This window comes from Balearica regulorum, chromosome 9 (assembly GCF_011004875.1).
Source record: "Balearica regulorum gibbericeps isolate bBalReg1 chromosome 9, bBalReg1.pri, whole genome shotgun sequence".
NCBI classification, from domain to species: Eukaryota; Metazoa; Chordata; class Aves; order Gruiformes; family Gruidae; genus Balearica; species Balearica regulorum.
In genome coordinates this window covers 14,746,829-14,772,457 of record NC_046192.1, presented here as the reverse complement: position 1 = coordinate 14,772,457, position 25,629 = coordinate 14,746,829, and the positions used below count along the sequence as shown (strand labels likewise).

The following is a 25,629-nucleotide window of genomic DNA, read 5'->3' as shown; positions in this document are numbered from 1 at the left end:
GAAATTCCCTTTTGGTTTTCAGATTCAGTTTCAAGTATATTCTGGAGATGAAGCAGGCACAGGACACATTTTATTGTAACAATTTCTGATAACTGCTTGCACTGGGAGATAAGCACAGAATGAAGGGAGCTGTAACATTCACCAAAAAAAACCAGCTATGAAGAACACAAATTGGAATCAAGCTTGTATGATAAAAGCAATTATGCTTTTAATACAGAAGTGGGTTCCACTGGTGAACTAGTACTGTAGTTCAAGTTGCCATATTTGGTTCTTTCACACTAACTTGAAAGAAAACCCAAAAGCTATTTTTGCAAGATACATTGTGGCTCTGTTTTTGGCTCTATTACATAACAAAAATATTACATACAAAAATAGACTAAAATAAAGTGCCCCTTTAGTTTGTATGCTGCATTAAAATACTTAATACTGTAAACCTTATAATTATTTTAAAATCCTACTTTAAAATTGAATTCTGGTAATTCCCTTTCCAAGCAATGTTTTCCCTAAAGTGCAGATTTTATGTACAAAAATACTGTAACACTGCTTTACCATTTAACACTAGAGTAACTCAAAAGGCACACATCATACATTCAAGAAAAGACAGGAAGAAAAAGTAGCAATACTGATATCAAATAGTTAGCAGACATACTGTAGCACCAGAAGATGAGCACTCAAGTATTTTACAAGAAACAGTACAATGGTGCATATGGCTTCTACCACCAGAAACAAATTTTTTGTGGAACAAGCTAGTTTCAGCTAGTTCCTTTTCTAGGAATATTTTGGAAGACCAACTGTACCTTGCAAAGGAATATATACATTCTCTCAGGAGCTCAAACCAGCCAGGTATATTTAATTTAGAAATGTTGATGCCATTAGCTACACTAGTAATTGTTTCTCAACTGCATTACTAAAGCAGAGAAATAGGCAGTTGGCTTCACTCTGAAGACAGCAAACTCATACATCGATATTTACTCTCACATAGCTCACAGCAAACATACAATTGTCTTGAGAAAGCCTTATTTTCTTCTAGAATCATAATTTTGGATAAAAGGAGTTCTAAAATAAGGGCAGTGCAGAAAATTTAATACGTATATGCAGTGAAAAAGACCTGCCTCCTCTACGACCACATAAAGGTATCACACCTTGTGACAGCAGAGAGGTTTTGAGCTTACACTTACACATTTGCCCAACCCTTCTAGCAGGCCAGCAGACATTAACATTTAAAACATTTGAATATTTACTTCAACTTTTAAAATAAACTTCAGCAAGAATTGAGGAGAGCAGAGCTATGCCATCCAAAAATATAGCAAGATCAGCTGGCCAAGACAACATGCTACAGCTTGTGGCCTGAATTTCAAAAATTACTCTAGTGATATCCCTCCCCCCTGAATTTGGGCAAGCTCCATCCCCTGGGGCAGCTCTACTGTCCATTGTCAGTCTCGTCCGTTTACAAGGATCAGATATGATCTGTAAAATATCTGGATCAGATTGTATCAACTGCAGTCTCTCTATTCTATGGCAATACAAACTGATAAAAAGGTCAAGATATTTTCAATGAAAGACTTAGCCAGCTTTTTATATCATCTACCTAATTGAAGAATCTGTCTAAAAAAGTATTTTTTAACAAGATGTCAGGGAAAATAGTACCCCCCATCTCCAATTTAAACACATTTGTATCTTCATGTAAATAGTCCCTGTATTTGTTATGAATGAAACATTTTACTAAACATTTGTAACATTTAGTAACCAACTGAGGCTTTTTGTACAAACCATAAAAACACATTTTCTGGTTTATAATTTTGGATTTGTGACAAGTCAATTAAATAATCTAAAATACTCATTTATGACTTAGAACAGAACTTTTGAGTCAAAATACCTCCCTCCCTTAAAACAAAGGCATTTTACTATTTGAAACTGATAGTTATTATTTTTACTTCTTAATAAAAATGACGAGACTCAAAAATACTTCAGTATTTGTTAGCTTCACCCTGTCAGTGAAGTAGTATGCATTATATCAGAAAACAGCTTTACATTCAAAATGGCCAAACTGGCAATAGATTTTTTTCATACATGTAGCCTGCTGCATTTTCAGAGTAGGGAATTCTTCCTACTCATAATCAAGTATAACTTGATAACAATTAAACTCATAATCAAGTATATACTTTTAAATTATCTGTTGCTCTGCCAAAGAAGCAGAGCAGCTCTGTGTCTATAGTACTTTTATTGTTGTAATTTGAATTTCCTAGATTTGTTTAAAAATAAATTTGAAAAACACCTATTCTTAAGGACAAAACTAAATAAATTTGGTTTATTTAATAGACTTCATCTGGGATATTGACATGAGACTTAGTGTTGCCCCTCAAGTGTATTCCAGCCCCAACCTAGTAAAAGACATAAGCACACACAATCCTTATGAACCAGTGGAAAATACACAAGGGCTTTACAGCAGTGAGCCAAGAGTACTCAGCACTCAACCTTAAGAGTAACATTTGCCTTTCACTACTGCCAGCTATAGCAGTGTGTTTTTAGCCAACTTGACAATCAAGTGTGCCTTCATTATTGGTATTTGCATGAGATTAAGTTATGTTCCTATGGAAGCATACCATAATAGAAGAATTGACTTGCATAAATGTCACATCAGAACATAGTGTAAATTAGTGTAAATTGGGACTGAGTGCCTGAGAATAAAGTTGCACATATTCATTCAATATAATCTGTTACTTTTTTGTACCAGTTGGCTCAAATGTCTGCTAATTCTTTTTTTTTTTTAATCAAATGGTAAGATATTATGTATAAAAAAATACATACTTAAGAATGACTGTTTTGTTTCTTATTTGTATCTTAACAAATAAAAATATTTAAAAATAAGATCTGATGAAATAATACTTTCCTATTTCGGACTGGAGTTACTTTGAAATATTTGATATACATTTTTACATTGGTGTGCAAGCATTTTTTCTTAAAAAAAGAAGCAACGGACCATTCCACAGAAGAATGGTATCCTGTTATAAGATGAACTCCTCAACTATCTCTGAGCAACCCGGGTCAGAAGGCTGCTATTAAATAACGTCAGGTAAATCCTAACATTATGTGAATTTCAGTGAAACATCAATAGGAGAAAACTGTGGACAACTACCAGCAAAAAACAGGTTGGTAATGGCTGTAGTAACATACACTACTATAATAATGCACTTTAAACACTCTCCTTTTAGTTCTCCTAAATAATCTGACAAAGTCACACCAGTGAATTTCAATGAAGCTCTAACATGTTTCGGTTGTTTATAAGAAACATTATTGTATGAAGCGACCGTAAATTTTCCTCAGATCCTAAGAATCTAGTTGTAAACTAATAAATTCCTGAATACACTTCTTATACTGCATTTCAGTATGGTTATTAGTAGAGTATTGACCTGGCTGTCCATACAGTCCTTCTGATTCACGCATTTCTTCATTCATCCTTGCTAAACGCAACCTATGATTTAGGAAACAAAAAGAACAATGTCACCTCTAAAGCATTAAAAAAAAGACTGCAATTCAAGACCTACAATGCACTCCTGAACCTCACACCACTGAGGTCATCTACAGGTAGTGCAGTCTCTCTCTTTTCTTTTGCTCTCCCTGTTTTTATGTAAAGGAATTTTGACATTTCTTGTATTTTTAATTTGAAACAGAATAGGAAAATTTAGTACCCTAATCAAAAACAGAATGTACAACTTACAATGTTACAATATCTGCATTTGCAGCTTCTACTGCTATACTCAATGGATCTTTCCCATCTTCATCAGTGGCATGCTGGTTTGCTCCTCGTTTTAGGAATAAACACACTTGTCTGTTTAGAAAAAGCATTTAAGAATAATTTTCACAACAATAAAGGAAAAAAGAGCAAATAAATTCAAGCCAGAGACCCAACGTATTTGGCTTAAATCACCAAAAGTCTCTTGAACATATCAACTCAGCCCTATTCATCTAGAACAATTAAGATGTTTTGTTTACTACTGTGTTAACCTTTAATTACTTAATCCACATTAGAAAGATAGCCTAATTCAATTCACACTCATGCAACAAGGAGTTGAACCCTTTAGAAGCAAGATTCTACCCTCCTGGATCATCTTCGGTTGTAGAACCAAAAAACCTCATTCCTTTTACCACAACAGACAAGAACCACTGAGCAGGATAAATCAATATAGGAATGAATGCAGTTCACAGGTGCCTGATTTACCCAATAGAAACTGATCTCATTTTTCTCTGCTATTATAATTATTCATCTTTATAAACAGGGCATACTGACTAAGCTTATGTCTTAAAGGCTTTGGGCAACATGGTCTAGTGGAGGGTGTCCCTGCCCGCAGCAAGGGGTTTGGAACTAGATGATCTTTAAGGTCCCTTCCAACCCAAACCATTCTACGATTCTACGAAACTCTCCCAACTTGTTCTACTCTGTTTAGAATTCATGCATGCAAAGAGTCTGGCCACCAGCCAGATTATTATGTGTTCATATGAATCGAGCTGGTACAAGGTTTCAGTTAAAAGCCTGATTCCAAAACTCAAGATGTAATGCAGTACATTTTGAAATGAGACACACTCAGTGCAATGCTCAGGTGGGATGAGTCAGAAAAAGCCTTAGTCCTCACACACCACTATTTCTCCTATTTGTATCATATTTCTTAGGAAAACAAGAAAAATCACATGTGTCTGCACCTATTCACGCTATTTCAAAGCATTATTAAATACAGATTTTTACAAAATGGATCAAAATGTGTTTATAGATGTGTGTTTTGCTAGCGGATGAGACTGCTAATTCCAAATCTTATTTCCTCTCTCACCACAAAAGTTTAAGAAAAATCTAGATTACCTGAAATATATTAAAATGCCAGAATATTTGGGGAATGAAGAAGCTTCACATTAACAACTATAGTAAAGGATGGTCATTTACAAACTCTGGAGCAGTGAGTTACCCAGTGTGTCCTAGAACTGTGGCATGGTGCAGGGGTCCTCTTCCTTTCATGTCCCTGATGTTCACATTGGCCCCATTCTGCAGCAAGAATTCACAAGTAACCAACGAACCCTGCGGAATAAAAGCAAAGAAACAATTCAACACCAGATCTCTAGAGTAAGAGCCAAAGCTGTTTGCCTTCATCCCACTGAGTCATGTGGCAAAAGAAAAAAGGAGTTGCTTCCATATCAAATGTAAACGCTGCTAGGTTATATAATTCCAAACAAAGCATTAACAGGGAAAAAAATAGTTCAGAAACAACTTGTAAAGACAACTGCAGCATCACATTATCATTCATTAGAGAAGCAAGCAGTTCAAAAGGAACAGTGACACAGAAATATCCCTATTATTCCCCTTCCCTTCCTCCCACATCAGTCGGTGCTCTGCATCACATACCCCTCGCACTGCCTGAATGAGTGGTGTTGCTTTGTTTTCTTCTACATTGACCCAGTTTACTTCAGCTCCATGGGCCAATGCTTCTGCCATATCGGGAAGATTCTTCTCAAAGGCAGCTCGATACAGCTGCAGTCCTGGACTAGGCTGTTTGGAGTCACAGAACACAGAAGACTCTTGCTTGTCTCCTTCTGAAAAAGAAAGAAGGAAAAGCTTATCTGTAATCCCTGTTTTTATAAGGTACCTCCTGGAATTATGACGAAAAATGTAATTCCTCTGGCATAAGGTAGCTCAGGCTTTGCAGACTGCTGTGCATTGTTGCCCCATTCTGCTGGGAGAAGTCACAGATGCCTTTAGCTTGTTCCAGCATTCAGGCATAGCCACTGCACAGAATTATTACTGCCCAGAAAACATTCTCTCCACATCACTGACACATGTATCCTTCAATCTACCTATTCTACGTAATTTTTAAGAATTTACTTTAGGTTAGAAATGTGTTTTACCCTGTATGGCAAGATATGAATAAAACTAATTTCCTGCAGGGATGTAGTCATATAAATATATCTTTAGCTTCATTAAAAGATACCATTGCCATTTATCAATTACTCACTGTGGCTATAATCTTTTGGACTAAAGCATAACCTTTCTTTTAATCTCAGTAAGAGTTATACAGAGTGAAGTCTGGGAGATAAAGACATTGTTATATCTAAGCTTTTATGAGTTACAGCATCGTGTTTCTACAACGCAGTCAAAGAAAGGATCCAAGCCACATGCTGCTTGCCTACAAACCACAGCTGTGAACTACTGCATGTAAAACATACCTCAGGAGAGTGTTTTGATGCAGAAAAGTAAGTTTGCTTTATAAATAAATGTTTTGGGTATTTTGACAAGCCATACTCAATACATCTGTCAGCTCAGGATGCTATATTAGATAGCAAATAATTTCATCAATAAATTTATAAAACTTTGAATAGAAAGAGGATAATGTTTAAAGACATTGCAATTCCAGTAAGTGGAAAACAAAAATTAAGCAAGAATGCTCAAATAACACATAAAAGCCTATTATCTGTGACTTTACAGGAATTCTATCTCCAAGGATTTAACTATTTATAAGAAGATTATGCATTTCCATGGAGACTTGTCTGCTATCAAAATGTAGCATTGCACTCTCTGCTAAAAATCAATGTTCTGGTTCAGTATCATCTGACTGGAAAAAAACATAATTCTCTGAACTCATTTAGAAGGATTCAGTGTCATTCTTGCTAACAAGCCTGGAGGAGAGAAAGGTCACTCAAGCAATTACTACCCTTGTTAAAAATATTTCAGCCCACCAGGACAGAAGAGACATGAATTGTATCAACAAGTACGAATCTCTGAGAAGAGCATGCTACCAAGAAGCAGCGACTAAATTTTCATCTTGAAGTGCAGAGTCTAACGCACCTGGTTCATACAAACTGTTAGCTGATATAGTAGAGGCAAGGCCTTCTCTGCTGTCATCAGCACTCTGCTGGATCCCACTGTCACTGCTTCGTACTGTTTTGGGGAGAAACTGTAATTACTATGCTGACTGTAAGTTACCTACTTTTCACAGATACCATGATAATAAAGCAAGCTCTTATACTTGGTCCTGAATACAGTGGTTTGTTTTTTTTTTTTTTAAATGACAAGCTATTATTCAATATTCTTAACATATCCATAGAAAAATATGAAGTCACATACTGCAACCATAACACTTACAATAATAATAAGTGTCAAAGATTATTAGAAAGGAAAAGATCAGGATAAGTAAAAAAGCTTAAATTATTTCATGAAAACACTAAGTGATGCAGTAGCCTGGAGACAATGGATTAAAGGCAGGGAGATGGCCACAACACAAAATGGATCACTACTGCAAATACTGAACACGCCATAGCTGTAGTACTTACTACTACGTAGTTTTGAAGAGGTATCAAAGTAGGAGAAGAGTGAATCTAGTTCATCAGGACAGAACAGAGACTCCCGCCTCGCCTCGTCGCTACTTACAGCAACCGCTGGGACATGCAAGTTAGCAAAGCACAAAGCAGGCAGTAAGGAAGGGATAGGGCAGGAAAGAACGTTATTGGAAAAATTAAGAAGAATGAAAATACGAAGGAAAGAAGGTGGTTAATATGTTGCTGAATGATAAGCATCCCCACTCCATACACATTCTTCCCCACCTAAAAATGCACATCTCCGAACAAGTCTTTTCCCCCCCTATACTTCTGAATTAGGCTATGACCCATTTGAAGGCAGATTCTGATTTCTCTGCATGAGGCAGGAAATCAATTAATACAAATCCATGCTACTTTAAAAAACACGTGAAATACAGTTAAGGAGAGAAGTGTATAAATACCTTTTTGGGATGATGCACCTTGTTCCCCTGCCAAAAGGGATTTCTCAGGGCCACTGTGCCTTTTCTCTTCCTGACTTTGAGACAAAACTTTTGTTCCAGATTCAAGCAGAGATACTGATGCAGGCTGCTTCTCTACAAACTTTCTTTCCACATATTTAGCTCTGATGTATGCCTCCTTCTCCTGCCTGTCAGATACAAAATCCCTGGAGTTAGTAAGCTAATATTTTAATATCTTCATGTATTAAAAGAACATCCATTTCATACTAAAGCCAGAAACCAAAACTGTAGTTTGGCATTGCACAAGACACACTTGATCTTCATCAGAAAGAAGAGCAGCACACTGGCTAACTCTTTCTGGATTCTTGAGTTTTGCATAAGGCTCAAAAGAAAGTAATTTTGTGGAGTTCATATATGTATATTTTCTTTCAGGCAGAGACTTTAGAAAGTGGTATGTGGAAGAAACAAGCATTAGCTACTCTATGTTACTTAGAATAGACTATTTCAGTTGGAAGGGACCTAATACACAATCATCTAATGCAACTATCACTTCTTGGAATTAATTCTTTATACATGTTTTACATTGTTAATAACCAAATAATATAGAATATATTTAGTTTCTTAGGTAAATATAAATTGCAACATTTGTTAAAGAAACATCAAGATTGCACAAGAGAACCATAACAAGAATAAGCCTCAGGTAGGCACAGCTACAGCGTTCCATAACACATAGTGAAATATTTTTTCTTGTAACTTGAGGTTATCATCTTAAGATGCACACATCAATTGTGACAAACTGAAGAAAGGGGTTATAAAAGTATTACTATTGAAACTGCTGAAAAGCAGTTACCACTAGAAGGAATATCTAGCAAATCTCCTACATCATTTACATTATTATCACTGTCTCCAAATTGGCAATGCTTTATAAAATGCTGTTTTCTATACCATAAGACTGCCTGATGGCAAGCAGCACAGAACTGAGAAGCTGGTAAAAAAAAACCATTTTAAAAGACGTCTTATACAGCAGAACAAAACATTAGGGAACTACCTTCAAATACAAATTAGCATCAGAGAACTGGAAGACAGTAGTACAATCATTAGAAGATTGCTGTAAAGCAGCAGAGCTCATGTACAATGAGCAGTAGGCAGAAAGAAGAGAACATTCTGGGGATCAGGGAATGAAAGTCAAACTCAAGAACAAAGTCACTGTAAACAAAAGGCACCACCACAGGCTCCTTCCAGGAGCTCTCACAGACCAAGTATAGCTGGCTGAGATGATTCAAAGCAGACAGGAAACAAAATCAACATGCTCATGTTGATGAGACAGAACAGGATGCTACAGAGTAGCAAAAGGAGGGAGTGAGATCAGAAAAAGAACAAATGAACAAGAGAAGCCAAAAGGGACCAACAGAAGGAATACCCAATAACAACAGAGAGTAAGAAAAGGGGGAGAGCAACACTTACTGGTGATAAAGGGAAACAGAATAAATCAAAGGAGTGTTAGACAGTTAACTGGCAGCATCTTTTAAAGCTGGAGGCTGAAGGAAGCAACACGAAAAGGAAGTAAGATCCACTGCTAACAAATCACTACCTTTGGCTTCCAGGTTGTGGCTTCTTTACTCCCACTTTTTCCAACTTCGCTTCATAAATTCTATTTATAACATCATTTCCCAATTCACACATAAGCTAAGAAGCAAAATAAATAAATTCAAATACAGTTGCAAAAGGCTTTATCTACCTATTCAGTTGTTTTTAACTTCACAGTATTTACACTGGTAATAGTACACTTACAGAAATAAGCATGGGTTTATATCATGATAATGAAACAAACAGTGAATAGAGACCAAACTGAGTAAGATAGCAAAAGATATAGTCACTCTTTTAAAGTGCCATTCCCTTCTGAAAAAGAACTGCAAAAATGATAATCTGTCATTCAAGAATCTTTTCTGTGCAATCAGAATCACACTCAGGCCTCATTAATAAAGGTTAATTAACTCTTTGCCACCAGCTTTGTCAGTGGCTATTCTTATCCCATTGGCAAGAGACAATTCAATCAATTCTATTCCATCTTGTCCAACAGGGATTTTTGCTAAACCATAATCTGTTACGTCTACAGAAAAAGATCAAAGACAAAAAACAGCCTGCAGATACTACTTCAAGGAGAATTTGGCCCATGAAGCCCAGTTTACTGACAGCAATGAACAGACTTCTTGCTTCTAATATCAGGTAGAATATTCAGCTCTGGAATTTACATGAACAGGACAAGGGGTGTGGTTTTTTGGGGGTTCTGTTTGTTTCTGCAGCATGAACACATTGATACTAAAATTATTTAAGGTCAAACCACAAGAGAAACACCCCTACTCACACTGCCTTTTGTTTGTTCAGAATAAAGCAATACCTAGGTACCAGAATATCTCAACTAGAAACAAACGCTTTGCATCCATTACCCAGTTGCATAAATGTATCCATGAATGAGTTCCTATTTTGGTATTTCAATGTCACATTATTTGCATAACCATGTTTCAAGCTAGAATTCTGGCACACAATCAACACACAAGAGCAGTTGCACAAGTGTTCTCCTATAAGCCAGCAGGAGTACGAAATCCAGATCTCACTGTAAGAGCTGACATTCGAATTTTCAAGTATGATCATGCTTTAGGCTAACATAGCACTTCCAAAATTTTTCAGCCCACTATATTATAGGTCTGTAAACAAATTTCTCTTTTTATATGTTGAAAGTATCTGATGAATCTTACTACTCATAGTGCATTTGAGCACCTGAAGGTGTCATGAGTTGTTCTGGCTTGTAAGTTCAAAATGACTACTGCTACTGCACGTATTAGAAGAAAGTGTGAATTGAAAAAAAACCAATACACAACTATAAGAATTTTCTGCTCAAAAGTGCAAGACATGCACTGGGTACAAATGCAAGTTTTTCCTGCATTGAACTTTCTGATGCAGAGGCTTTAGAACAACAATCTAAGAACGAAATAGAAACCTATTTCAAACATACTATCATACCTTTAGAAGTTCAGGTTCCCATGAATCCAGCGTTAAAGATCTTACTTTTGAAAAGTGGACTCCCAAGCTCCTAAACAGCATGAAAAAAATATTAACTTGTAACTACATGCTATGTCTTACCTCAGACAGCTTTACCATTAATTTATGCAAATAAAGCAGTCACCTTAATTCTGTTTACAAACAGGGGAATCTAATCTTGCTTCAATATACTTTTGAAGCAGCAAATACCACCCTTCCTAATTAAGTCAACACACAAATGAAATACCATTCTGAAGAGTTCCCCAACCTGTGTATCCCAGAGCACTCAATGCACAGCGTGATTCCTAGGTTGATACTGGCCCAGCGAGGATCTGCCAAACCACAATCACAGCAGGCAGCATTACCAGGAATACACTGAACCCGCTGTAGAGCACTTTCTCCCTTTAACAACTTCTCTTTTGTCTCACTGCCAGATTCTAGGCTTCCAGTAGAAGGGGATGATTTCTTTTCCTGTTTCTAAAAAAGAAATAGAGACACATACACTAAATTAAAGAAATAAAAGTCCTACAAATACTGACCATGCACCAGAATCCTAGAAAATTAACTTTTGCATTTAAGGCCATGGACAGCCATAGAACTGAAAAAATATTTACCTTTTTAGAAGAAATACAGAACTGAATATAGGAGTATCCTATGAATTTTAATTACACTACAGAAAAATCTCATCAAAAAATATAGGCCAAAGTAACAGTAGTAAGATGGAGTGAAAGACACATTACATATAAATTACAGCCTTCAAAGTTTCATTGCATTTCCACTGGAAGACAAACAATAGATTTTTTTCCTCCCTTTCAAAAAGAGTTTTTCCTCTATTTTCAGGATCTAAAGAGGGGGTTGTAGTTTGGTTGTTTTTTAAACTCACCTCAGATTCATCCCCTTTCTCTCTATATGCTGTAGCAATACTGGTCTGAACAGCCTTAATCCATGCTTGCCGCAGCTTTTCCGAGTCAGCCTGAAGCATGCAGCTTCTGTTACAAATCACATGTGTGCTCAGATTGAGAGACTTACCAAGCAAGACATTGTTCAATAAAACAAAGACTGTTGAGAAAGTTTCTTGCTATCACCACAAGTATATTGTTTAGTAGGCATCATCTAATAAACCCGTTTATTTTGAGATACAAAGCAGTTGACCCTTTATGAATTGCAAACTCCTTGTTTCAAAACTCTTTGCAGGTAATGCTAAAACACAGGTACGACTCTTCAAATAACCTAAAGAATGGCTTAGCTTCCTATTCCCTTTCTTTTCTTATTCCAAGTTTTTCTTTTTTATATCCTTACATGTAATTTACCTCCATGACTAATTACATAAGATACAGGTAATAGTCCTTGAAAATGCAGTTTCATTCACTGAGATCAAGAGAAAATTACTTTAAAGCTCTCTGACAATGAACTACTTTTCACACCAATAGCCAAATGAAACAGGTCATGGAAGTATAGAACTGTTTCAACACTTCTGGGTTGAAAAAGTATAGGCAAGCAGGAGCAAATGCCTATAAAAGTGAACCACAACTGAGGGCAGCAATCTATTAAAAAGAGAAACATAAGTAGGAGTGGAGAATGTAGATAACATCCAAACCTAAAAGCAGGTTGACCTTATATAAAAAACTTAAATACGGTCACATCTCAAAATCACTAAATAGAAACCCATGTCCTGCCCTTGCTGCGGCAGGACTGCCATATTTCTCCAAATACAACCAATACACTGCACTGCTAGAGCTCAAAAACATTTTTATTTGGTAGTTTCATTTAGTGAATTCTCAAGTGTAATTTAACACTACTGAGACATCAACTTAATGTGTTTCTCTCTCACTACACCAACAAGAAATTTGGAGAAACTGAGATCTATTTTCTACATTACTAAGCAGCTTGAGAGTATCAGCTACTACTAAGTCACAACAGCTCCACAACCACAAGGCATTTATGCATACAGCACAAGAATGCATGTTTATTTCAATGCCAAAAGAAAACTAAACACTATGAACACTTCTCACAGCATCACTTACTCTTTGGCAAAATTTCAGAGAACAGAAATGTTCAGATACTTTTCCTGTTTTGATCCATCCCAAGAGAAATGTTAATCTTGCATTTCAAGACAACTGAATGTAATGATTTTTTTTATTATTTTTAAATAAACATGCTCCATCACTTCTCCTTACTTTGTTGGAGAAACCACCTCAAAACAGAAACGTCTTTCTATGTCTTCACAGTGTTTAACCGTGCAAAGCCGCAAGTCTTCAACAACTACTGTGGGATTATCCTAAGAGACAAAAATCAACAAAAAAGTCACATTGAGGAATACATTGAAGTTGCTACTAGTCTGAAATTATTTATCATTTAATTCTATTTGCCTGTTTACACAAATTTTTTACTCAAAAAAAATTTAAATAGGTGGATTCAGAGATACTTAGCAGGAAATACTCAGATAAAATTTAATGTTAAGTTATATTTAATGAAAATTTAATAAAAACTTTAGACAACTCCTTTTTACCTGCAATCCAATCTACTAAATAATCAACATGTTAAATTTAAACAACAGTATTCAAAGGAGTTCAAAGATACTAAGAGATGCAACTAACTCCCAAATAAATCAGAAAGATTATACCTAAATCATCAGTATTATAAGTGCCAAGTACAAAAACTAGAAGCTGGATGCAGTGGTTTTGAAAACTTTAATAAATTCATTAGAATTCTATTCTAAGCTAACAGCATTTTAAAAGTGCGTTTTAAAAAACAAGAACATAATTCAAATTCACAAACACAAAATGCCCAGCTCAAATGTGCTCAAACTTAACTGTTTGTTTCCTTTCCAATCACAAAAATTAAGACCCTGGATTTGATAGCATCAGATAACAAGGACGAGCCTCTGAATCTGGTCTCTTAACATTGAAGAGAAATGAATTTTCATAAGCTCTTCCCTCCCCACCCCATCTCCATACAGTTTTTTCCCCAAAATGAAGAGCAGTTACAGCTATGTGGTGCAAAAGCAGATTCTAGAACAGGAAACAAAGGAGCATGTGCCCAAATGTTGACTGAAAAGGCTGGCTTCTACAGCTTGGGGCAGAGCTGCACTTGCTGCTGTAATGTATAACTGTACTTTCCCACCAGCAAAGAGACAGATATTGACTGCTGAACCACCTGACATTTTCAGTATTAAATACATTTACATAGCATCCCTGAATGTTTCATAACAAATGCTTTCATGCAATTTTTCCCCCTCTTCTCAAGTGCTAAATTGGGTATGTGAACTCAGCAAGTAACTGGAGGGAGCAAGTCCTGAAAGAGTTAAACACAACAGCTCAAAGAAGAGCATGGAATATTTTGCTGCCAGCAAGTGTGCACAAGCCTTTTGGGACCAACAACTTTCAAGGCTCTTCATAAACTTTTCTGCAACAAGGTAACAAAACACACAGAAAATAAAGTTGTGTTACAAGTCACTGTGCAGGAATTGCAGAATCTGTAAGTGTAGCTATTGGTCTCATTTTACAAAGGGAGAAACAAGTTTAGAAAGTGCAGTAGGTTGTTCAAGACCACACAGGATGCTGATGTCAGCACTGTTTCTTCTTCCCCTGATCAATCAGAAAAACCATCACCCACACCCCAAACTATCCCCTGCCAGTTTTTGATACCTACCTTAAATTTCTTCTGGTACACAAGTTGGTTATTTTGTATTGAGAACCAGCGCCTATTCAAATAAAGAGACATCCAGAGAATACATAACTGACTTTACAGTGCTTATTTGACCAAAATGTGCTAACGTACAGTCTACAGAGAGACTGCATAAAAGTAATTCACAAAAGTAATGCTGCAGTCAGTTTTGGCAAGTATTTTGTGAGAATAATGAACACAGGGAAAGCAGAGACAAAACAGAAAAGAAAGCAAGGTTCAAATAATTTAAGTCCTAAACAAACACATTAATGTTATGACAACATTAGTTAAGCTATCACACAAAACATTTTCATTTCAAAGAACATTTACTTCTGTATTTTAGCAGCAAGTTACAATTTTACACAGTTGTTTGGTAACATAAATTGACATAGTCTGAATAACAAAAATACTTAAGCTACGTAAACTACTCACTCCTGAAATATTTTTGAGAGTAGAACTAAGAAATAACTTACTAAGGCACTAAAATACTACAAGTGTTGCTATCCCATGTAGGTTTAATGTGTCTATATATTTGGCATTTCTTAAATTTTAGATGCTGAAATAATAAGATTGCATACAAAACCAAAGCAAAATCAAGGAAAACCTTTTAAGTAGGATCCTAACTTAAGTCTCAGCTTTGTAGAAAAATATTAAATAAAAGATTTAACGAAGGCATCCTATAAAATCTGAAAGATAACGTAACACTGAAACTCCTCCGAACTGTATCTTTCCTTGTCAAACTCACAGTTCAGATAGGATACAATTCATAGGGAACAGAAAGGTAATTCATATTTTGGAAAAAATAATGATTGCCTCAGATCTAACAACTGTGTTTTATCAGACCAATAATATGAAAAAACAGCAAATATAACCATCTCTTTCTAGCTCTTCTGGGGATGCACAAATAAAAGCTAACCAATCATCACTGGTTTTGAACTGACAAAAATGAAGGGAAAATATAACTCAATTCAGTCCTGCAGTGAAATTTACATTTTTTTTTGTTTCATTCAGGCTTACATGAACCTGTGTTTATCACAGAATAATTCCTCAATTATCTCAAATGCCCCACTTAGACCATACATCACTTTTTTCTGCACTGCCACTTAGTTTGAATGGTAACAACATAACAAATTTTGTATTGCAACATATCTTGTTATTCTCCACAGGCTGTTGAACTTCAAGCTACAGTTTACTACAATCAGTAACAAAAGGGCTCCATATATTTATTCAACCACCATAAGCCATTCATGAAAAGAAGCACACAAAGATTAAGAAAAATTAAGATATACAAAAAAGTTAGATGCAAATCAGAAAATCTAGTATTTGTTAGAAAAGTTAGTACTTAGTGGACAGATGAGATTCTACCTTTTAACAGTTAATCTTTTCAAATGTTGTGCAGATATATTTAATTTAAAAAGCAACAACAGGATCTTCTTTTAATACCGGATTTCCAACATAATAACAGTCATCTTTTGGGTTAAGATAATTGAACAGAATAATGCAAAAAATTAACTACTTTTCCAATTAACAGCAGCAGTTTTGATCACTGCTATTTGAAAGGCATCACCTTTACCATCTATTTAAAAAAACCAAACAGATGCAGTAACTAAGCCTCAAATATGAGCATAAGGCAGATTATTGCTAATATTTAAATATTGGTTGCTCAACTACTCAACAAAAGCAGACTAGAAGAGGAAAATAAACTCAAGCTTTTAAATGAGCTTTTTTTTTTTGAACATAACACCAAATAGTAAAACATGAAAAACAGTGCCTGAGTGATGGGGGGGGCAGCCTTGCCCAAGATAACATTCAATGGAGCAAATCCCTAAAATTGGCCTTAGTTAGTGTAATTAACTTCATTAATGCAATGCTTCATTTGTTCTACAGCTAAGTATTTTGTGAGTTACTAAAGTAAATAAGCTCCAATGTGATCAACTCAAGTGACCACACAAATTGTAAACCAAATTTGTGTCATCTTTAAAGCCTAATCTAGAAGTTTTCAAAGTATTCCAGCCCCCTTTTTTTTCCTAGTAGAGAAATTAAATCTGTTTAAGAGAACTTCCCAGTCCAGCCAAAAAGTGTGGGGGTTTTGGTATTTTTTTTAAAGAAACTTATTAAACAAAATCAACAATTTAGACTGTAGTATAACTTGTAGATCACACTTTTGAAGTAGATGTCAATGGAAATTGAAGTTAATACACTTTATTCTATGCTTGAAAAAATAAAAGTGGCAGCTTCCTCTCTAATGACAGCACCCAGAGCAGTTTTATTCAGGCCAAAACCTTATATGAATTATTTCACATTAATGAAGTATCATCAATAAACTCTATTCATCACTGTAGGAAAGAGACTGCTGGGGGTCTACAGCAGTAGCAGCCAGGAAACTGAGGTACAATATAAACACCAAAGGTGCTATTGTAGGGTTTACCATATCTATGCTGTTCTTAGAATTCATGTTCATAAACCTTTAGGCAACATGTGTGCAGTAAGTACTGAGCATTATCAAAGTTTCTTTGAATGCGTCATTCTGTCAAATATAGGGGAGAAGCATGGTGAAGGAGAAAACATACTGGAGAAAATCTTAAAAGTAATTTGCACTGTCCCACTGGGTAGTGCTTGAATATAGCTGTTTGGGTTTAGAAACAAAGCGTTTTCCATCATTTATACCTACACAATTCAAAAACCTATTTGTTAAATAGGAAACAATACAAAATTAATTGAGAAACATTTCCAATTTCTGAGAACTGAAAATAGTAATAAAAAATACAAAATTTGAGTTTTACATAAAAATTGAATCATGCTTGATTAATTTTCAAACGGAAACAATCTTCACTAGTTGCCATCAGCACACAAATAAAACAGAATGATTAAGAATGCACAACATTTAAAAGTTATGTCTCTATTTCCAATGCAGTAGATGAGAAAAATCTCACCAACTTCAGCTGGAAAAAGTCAAAACACTGATCTTGTATGCTCAGAAGTTTGAGTGCAGAAACTTTGCTTTAATTCCTTTTTAGCTAAAACTAGCTCAATCTTTCTAATTCTTTTAAAGGTGTTGAGCATCAGATATACTGGCATCCCAGGCAGAATCCTTCTGTTATTTTCTTAGACTGAGCCACTTACACATCCATTGCAAGTAATCAAAATTAAATGCAGGGTTAATTAAGAGCTTTTTGCGTGCCAAAGAAACATTGGGAAGGTATAAAAGAAGCTGGTTGGTACCTGATGTGATCTGGCTTTTTCCTGTCATGTGAAAAAATGGGGTAGGATTAAAACATAAGGGAAAGGAGGAAAAGGAATGAAAAATGCAAAATGAGCAAAATAAGCAAAGAATTAGCATGATCTGAAAATACAGCAGAATTAAGGAAAACATCTTATGCATCCAACCTAAAAACTATTCAGAACACACTAGTGTTTGACAAAGGCTTTTCTCCCTACACATGCCCTATTCAGGCATATCTTTCTTCATGACACGGACTTCTTTCATTTGAATTTCTAGGAACCAAAACAGCTTTCCACCTACTGCTCCACAATAATAAATGCACCTGATGCCTTAAAGAAAAATTGTGTACAATAAGATATATCATTTACAAACAGACATACATTAAAAAAAATAGGTCTCCATACCTGTTACTGTAAAACTTTCCAGGATAAAATTTTTATTTCACTGGAGTGTATTATCTGATTATATAATACTTAGTCACAATAAAAGACTGTAAAATCTTCAACCCTTTCAAAACACAGCAACACTGAATTGCAAATAGCTCTTGTGGTTTACTTGGAAATCTACTCAAACACTATTTGTTTCTCCAGCCACTGTCATGCAGAACTATCCCAAGAACAGGAAACTTAATGCAAAAGCCCAAATAACTGAAGTCTTCTGACAATTAAACACAAACTGCCAGCTGCCCCAAGAAGAAACTGCATCATCCTAGTAAGAAATTATTTTGGATTGGAAACAACAAGTTTTCATTCCTTAGAACAAATTTTCCCCCCTTCAAAGGGCTGCATTATATGGTTTTGATTTTTTTCTGCCCCAGCAACCAGATGTTTCCCAGGATAATCCACTGTGGAGTCCATGGATTCACTGACCAAGACATGAATGCAGAAGCATCACAATTACCTAATTTGTTAGCTAGAATCGTACTGATGTATGTCAAACGCAGACAAAATCCATTGTACCATTTTCTTTTCTCTTATGTTTTTAATGCTGGCAAGTATATGCTAATAGTGGTAATTGCAATGATTTTTGATGCCTTTAATTCAGCCATAAAAGAGTACTTTAGAAGGCCTAGAACCATCCAAATATCAACTGATATCAACAGAAGAAAGAGAGAAGCTACCATTTAAAATGCATATTACAACTGACAGTGCAATCAGCAGTCAGCAAGGAATATCAGTGCCATTGCCCTTGGTTTAGAACATCAGGAAACTCCAGTATTTATGTCTAGGCAAATTCTTTTGGTTTTGTTTCAGCTGCTTGAATTTTCACCCAGCTCCCCCAAAGATGGGAATATAATGAAGCAGCAAACTACCTATCTGCATAGAACACTGAAAATACCTTGTCTGTCTTGGGGTCTCTGACTTCAGCTCTGAATTCCCTCATATAAAATATGTAATTCTCCAAATGTTTCCCCTTTTGGTATTTCATTGTACATTTTCATGCACAAAGTTCAATGCAATGACACGGTCTTTTCTTGTACTCTACATAGTGACTGGAAATACACTCTCACCTCTAATATATGGTAAACTTTAATGAGTATTATCTCCCTGAAGCTGCAATCCTACATAAGTAAGAAAAGCATTCCATTAATGGAAACAGGCAGTGGAAAGTGGCAATGACCACTTCAGTCCCTACAACATAGCAAGGAATTACAAAATGTAGTCAGAAATAAAAATAAGATAAAAATACTTCTCTATTTTTATTAAAACATGAAAAATTGGGCTAGATTAAAAACTAGTAATAGTTGTCTCCATTAAGAAGGTTTTACACATATTTTGTGTATGATAGTAGTAGTTTAACAGTTAGCAAGTTTGTGAATATGTGAAGTACAAAATTAAAGTGATTGATTCCATTTTTAAACTGTGTTTACAGATAGCACATCCAATGCTATGCTCCAATTCTGAAGCATCCAACTAGCCTATCACAGTGAGACAAATTATCAAGAATTTAAGATTAAAAGCATTAAAGGTTTAGCTTTATTGAACTTATGTGACAAAGAAAAAACTATATATGTCAAATATAAATTATATATATCTCAAATATAAATTATATAGTAAAAGTAGGTAGTTCTGACTCATTACTGAGCTGTTTATCTTTGCATTCAAATAACTTATTATTTGAATATGGTTTTATTTATATTATCAAACATGTAACTTAACCTGAAAGAATGTCATTGCGTATTGTGATTTAATTAGGACTTCCCTGTATTTATTTTGTGTCCATTTAAATTTCAACATACAGAAGTTAGTTTTAATTGAATCCTACTCCTTGACCACCTTAAGGTAAGATACACGTACAGTATTAACAGGTATGAAGCCACGTGGAAGAGGAGTATTTCTCAGCTACCTTCCAACACTCCCGTCCTGCTCCTTCTGTTACCTCCCTACACAGCAAGGCCTTTATTGCCATCCAAAAGTACCACCCAGAGAGGGAGTCAGAGTTTTGTCTGCAGTCACTTTTCAAGAGGCTACAGTTCACCCTGCAAAACACCTTGCAAAAAGGATCTTTTCAGCCTGTTGACAGTCCAATAAAGGACAATCTGCTGCCTTGTTACTGCAGATTTTTCTCAGTGCGCTTACAATAACATTTTACTTCAGAGCAGGAAGGTGCTTTTGAAGTATATCCATTGGTTTTCTCCCTTCACTGTCCTTAGATGCCTCGCAGATTTGTCTTGGAGAACTCTGAATTCTATTTGTATGAAATTAACCTAGAAGGTACATTACAATTACAGATGGATAATCAGACCACAAGACCAGACTAGAAATAGTCTAAAGGAAAAATCCCTTATACTAGTTGCACATGACTTACTAATACAGTCTTACTGACTTCAGTGGCCCTTGCATCAATCTGTGGATTTAAGCGAGGCAATCCCCATTTGTTATAAACTTGTGATGTTCCAAGATGCTCAAAGAGCTATAGAATAATTAAGGTTGGAAGGGACCACATATCCAAACACACATTCTGGCCTTTTGAAACACAGCAGATAGTTTAACAGAAGCACTGATGCAAAAATCACAGAGCATAAGATAGTAAAGAGAGCTCTGTATCACAACAAATTAACTTTAAAATTCAAGATCCATATCCAACTATACTGTAAATGCTCCAGCATACATAATACTCCATTGGAAAAAAGCGTACATCCTTGGAAATGCAAAAGAAATCCTGTTCCGTGAGAAAAATATTTAAACAATAGTCAAATATATATTGTTAAAGAGACAGGACTAACAATATATTTTGAATTCCCAACAGGACCATCAAAACTACTAAGTAGAGGTCACTGCACAGGACAGGAATTGTAAAGGATAACGATTTCAGGAAAAATAACTTGAGTCCTTCACTGTGTTTCCCTGTTTCCAACAGCTATACGACTTCCATTTCACTTTGTCCTCTAACACTTATTTTTCCAGCATATACATTTACATAGCTTTTGTATACATTCATTGGGGTTGCTCTGTTGCAACCCCACAGTAAGGCAAAATTCAATTGGAGAGACAGACTGCACACAAAAAGCAAGCTTTCCATACGTAGGACTTCTCCAGACTAAGATACACACTTAGAAAAAGGTTTGCAAACAACTAGGACAGAAAATAAGGAAAAATGGTTTTGAAGTGTCATCTCTATGTTAATTAACAGAATCATCCAAGTATGCTGTCAAAATCATGGAATTGGTGAGTTACATTATAAGTCAGACCAGAATTCAGCTTAACAAGCAGTATCTTAACAAGCTAGTAAATAGAGGTTCTGAATAGTTACCTGTTCCAAGTCTTGAAGGCATTGCTGGCTCGCTTAAATAGATAACCTTCCATAACAATACCATTGGCTGCATCTACATTGTATTCTAGTTTAGTATCATCACTGGAATAATCCTAGTACAAAGAACAAGACAAGAAAGACACTGCAGTTCAACTGAAGCTTCAAATATGGGCAGCATTGATGTAAAAAAAATTAGGAATAATGTTTTGCTTGCAACACTTACTAGTCACACCATGACTCCAGCCCCTAACACTCTTTAAAAAAAGTATTTTTAGGAGATCAGAATGCTCAAGATTTTAACTTTACCTGCACACAACTGGAACTTCTTGCTCAGGTATTTGTGACCTCTATTGCCAAGTAGAGGACAAACATTACTGACAGAGCATCTGATGCTTCAACTGTCTGCTCAAATGGTCTCACATATATTCCAAAGAAAGGCAAGAGTAAGGCAGAGGAAAAGGGGCAATGGGAGTTCGAATTCAAAACTGAAAAGCAATTGCAGTCTGTTGCAGAGAACTCTATAGATCCAGTCATGCTTTAGCATTTTCTTCAGCTCTATCTTGACAAGTGAGCCAGATCAGAACTTGGAAGACAAGTAACCAAATGAAGATGATGCTATCAGTTATCCCTAAATTAAAGCGGTCAGGGTACTGGCAATGATTACAACAACTTAGCAATTTTTTTTTTCCTATCAGCTTTGACAAGAATATGAAGCTATGACAAAGGAATATACATTTTAATCTACTAACAGGTAATAAAAGTTAGTAACAGCTTTACAAATTTTAGAAAGGTTAACTGCTTCCCATTGCCAGCAAAGGTGGGGTAGACTAAGTAGTCTATTTGGTGATGATTTGCTTTCATATGTTATCTGAAACAGCACAGACTCTTCGCAGGGAGCTACAGAGCTCAGGTATTCAGTTAATAGGAGGCTAACAGCTACTAGGCATGCATGAAAAAGCACACATGGAACAACATCACTTATCATAAGCTATGTCCAGGGATCAAAATAATATACATGCTATGATTTAATTTCACTGTTAGTAAAATATATCATTAAAATAGACTAGCAACATATGGCTTCTTCCCCTTAACTAGGGCAGAAGGGATATAGCACTAAAAATTAAGTTTCAGAACAAAAAAACAGGTTAAATACCGAAGATGCAGGACAATTTATAATGTCACTCCCCATACCTTCAGCAGGTACTTTTTGTAAATTGCAAACATCAGCTTTGTGTGAAAAGTATGCCTGTAAATCTCTGTTTTGTACTTTGCTCCTTAGGAATTTGTCTACTCATAGGAGAAAAGAAGCTATATATATATATATATATATATATATAAATCAGCTTCAAAAGCAATACCATTAGCCCTATGTAATATTCCAGCCTCTACACAACTGTTCTGCTACACACAGTGTTCACTCTCATACATGCAGATGGTTTGGTCCAATCCAAGGTTAAATCAAACACAACAGTGAAGTGGTTACAAATACCAAATGGGCCCTTTACACTCCCAGGCCAGCACAGCACCAAATGCCATAAAATTACTCACAATGTTTTCAGCTATTACCAATTTGAATAGATTAACTACATTTTAAGTGTTAAATCTAGATTTTTGTTAATTCACTTGCAGACGATCAGTGCAAAAGTAAGAGTTCCAAAAGGAAACGGAACTCTCATCACTACCATACACTAACCTGAATAAACATATAGGTTGCAAAGAAAAGATTCTCAAAAATCACAAGTCTGTGCATTTATTATTCAGCATTTAATAACTTTGATTTTCTGCCTGTTTTCTAGATCAGAAAATGCTGAACATTAAAGACTTCATGTAAGCACAAACAGCCAAATATTACAGTACAACTTTAACTTAGTATTTCACAACTCATGACACATACAAATGTTCCTGAAGTGCTAGAAGTCCTGTTTTTTACTTATCCCACCCAAAAAAAAAAAGCCCTATAATCAGACTTAGACATCCTGATGTCACGTTCCCTCCCTCCCCAAAAACCTGATAAATTACTCTAACTTACCAGCTCCCAAACATAATGAAACCTGCTAAAGATTTGCATCTTCCTGCCTCGGTGATGCCTGCAACGCCTTGTCGAGTTAAAGACAACATACATTCCCTCAGTCTTTTCTGACCAAGCTACAGTGTAATCACATTTTCCTTCAGGTTTGGAAACAGCTGCAGAAAATCCAACTGTCTTTTCCAATGAATCTAGACTTATGCTTTGAAGACATACACAAGTATGACAGGAGAACTCCTTTGGATAATTTATTGTGCTACACTCTCAGTCCAAATTGTCTCAAATACTGAGTCTTTAGTGTCATTTTTAATGGCCTCCTTGACTGACTTCCACCTTAATAGAGCAGATGAAGACCCAAGAGTGTAAGAGTATACAGACAAACGTTTAATATTTCCCTAACTATACACAGCAGACAACAAATGGGGGGGCAGGGGGAAGGAGGGAAGTAAAGCTTCTATATACTTTATTCATACAACTTCATTGATGAAGTTGTGGTCAGGAAAAAGATGAACAAACAATACCAACACCACCCCCCTCCGCTTAATTTAAATTAAAAGAATAAAAGTAGGAAAAGGAACCAGATAAGGCGTGCCTGATCCTATAGTCTCTGCTGTCTTATAATTAAAGAAGAAAAGCAGTCACATTATAGTTTATTTTTATCTTGGCTCATGGAAAAGTTTAGTGAATCACAAAAAATAATCAGGGGGCGGAGAGAAATACATCCATATCTTTCCAGTGTCCTGCATAAGAGAATCACATGTTAATAAACCCAGTCACTTTATGTGATTCAGAATTTTGTATTCCTAAAGCAGCTGATAAAAACTGAACTTTAAACATCATTTACTAGTTAGGTGTTAGGACTAAAGTACATTTCACCTCATCAGAACTAAGAAAATTAAGCTAGTATTATGAAAGTTACACTGAAGCATGTATCACGCATTTCTTTCAGATTTGAAGGAAGGAACATCTATGGCTTCTATTCTGATACACACATTTCAAGGTTGGCCAGCTACTAGAAGAGAAACATGTAGAAGTGTTATGTAAGTGAAGTGTACAGAGCACTTTCATGCCTTTTTTTCCTCCTTTTTCTTCAAATGTTCATGAAGGATAGCAAACCAGCTGGCAATGGAAAAAACAACTTTCGTTTCCACAATTAATACTAATCTGGTAGGTCATAGAATACTTACTAATCTTGAGAGTGTATTATGAATGTGTTTTCATATGAACTTATCAATTTATCACACATGCTGGATTCATTTCATAGCTTGCATGTTTTCTATTTCTCTGCATATAATTTTCTTGTTACCAGAACATAAACCTCCATACTTTTCAGCAGCAGAGTTTTCAATTTACTTTTGATATGAAGATTGCTAGCAGGTCATAAAGCTATTCAAGCCATTTTACCAGTAAATCTTAGAGAGAGTGTGAGTACCAGCATTTTAACATTGAATATGTATTCAATATGTTTTTTACTTTAGAGAAGCAGAATTTTTAAAGTTTTAAAAAAGGCAGTAAATGGGGGACCAAAAGTACCAAAGAAAACACTAATCTGAAAAGTTACTCCAGCGTATACTAAAACAGAAGACACTAATTGTGTAACCCCTCTGTTTAGAAAGTTGCTTCCATTCCCATCCCATCAGCAGGAGATGTTTGTCATGCTTAAGTTGAGGTCCCTTGAGGAAGGGCTTAAAACAACAACAGACAAAACAAGTAGCACAAAGTTTACAGTCCAAGACAAAGTGAAAGAAGGTGAGATAGTCATTGAGCATACGAGTCACTTGAAACACTGGTACATCTTTGTTTTTTGAGACAGGACACAGTTCACATTACTTCTCAACAGCAGCTCTGGTTTATGACTGTAGTAGCATCTGGTTTCCTATCACCTTGTTTACTGAAGACATTAAAAATTTTCAAATCATTCTCACTCCAGCTGTCTCCTAGGCAGTTCTTCAGATGCAGATTTTTTTAAAATGAAAAATGGATTTGAATACAACAAAAACTATCTGAAGTTCAATGCAAATGTTTTTCCTGTATTGTTTCCCTCATTTTAGAGCAAAACATTAGCTCTGTCAAAACCAAAAAGCCATAATGTTATTTACAGGTTCAATCAATTTTTAAATTATTTCTTAATTCAGCATGTTTCTACAGCAATGGGCTGCAAACTGCTC

At 35.6% G+C, this 25,629-nt stretch overlaps 1 protein-coding gene across 2 annotated transcripts in view; it reads right to left on the bottom strand.

Annotated features, from left to right (window-relative positions):
* Positions 1–25,629, bottom strand: part of ACAP2 (ArfGAP with coiled-coil, ankyrin repeat and PH domains 2) — a 68,955-nt gene that overhangs the window by 6,106 nt on the left and 37,220 nt on the right. Inside the window, exons 10-23 of one of the 2 annotated variants that reach the window (XM_075761207.1) lie at positions 21,436–21,548; positions 17,682–17,702; positions 14,445–14,496; positions 12,971–13,071; positions 11,677–11,782; positions 11,062–11,270; positions 10,776–10,845; positions 9,346–9,440; positions 7,758–7,942; positions 6,827–6,919; positions 5,390–5,577; positions 4,956–5,065; positions 3,719–3,829; positions 3,411–3,472 (exon numbers count right to left, since the gene is read on the bottom strand). In XM_075761207.1, coding sequence (XP_075617322.1) covers positions 3,411–3,472; positions 3,719–3,829; positions 4,956–5,065; positions 5,390–5,577; positions 6,827–6,919; positions 7,758–7,942; positions 9,346–9,440; positions 10,776–10,845; positions 11,062–11,270; positions 11,677–11,782; positions 12,971–13,071; positions 14,445–14,496; positions 17,682–17,702; positions 21,436–21,548 — 1,516 coding nt within the window. The remainder of the gene's footprint in view (positions 1–3,410; positions 3,473–3,718; positions 3,830–4,955; positions 5,066–5,389; positions 5,578–6,826; positions 6,920–7,757; positions 7,943–9,345; positions 9,441–10,775; positions 10,846–11,061; positions 11,271–11,676; positions 11,783–12,970; positions 13,072–14,444; positions 14,497–17,681; positions 17,703–21,435; positions 21,549–25,629) is intronic. The other variant, XM_075761208.1, reaches the window with a different exon arrangement.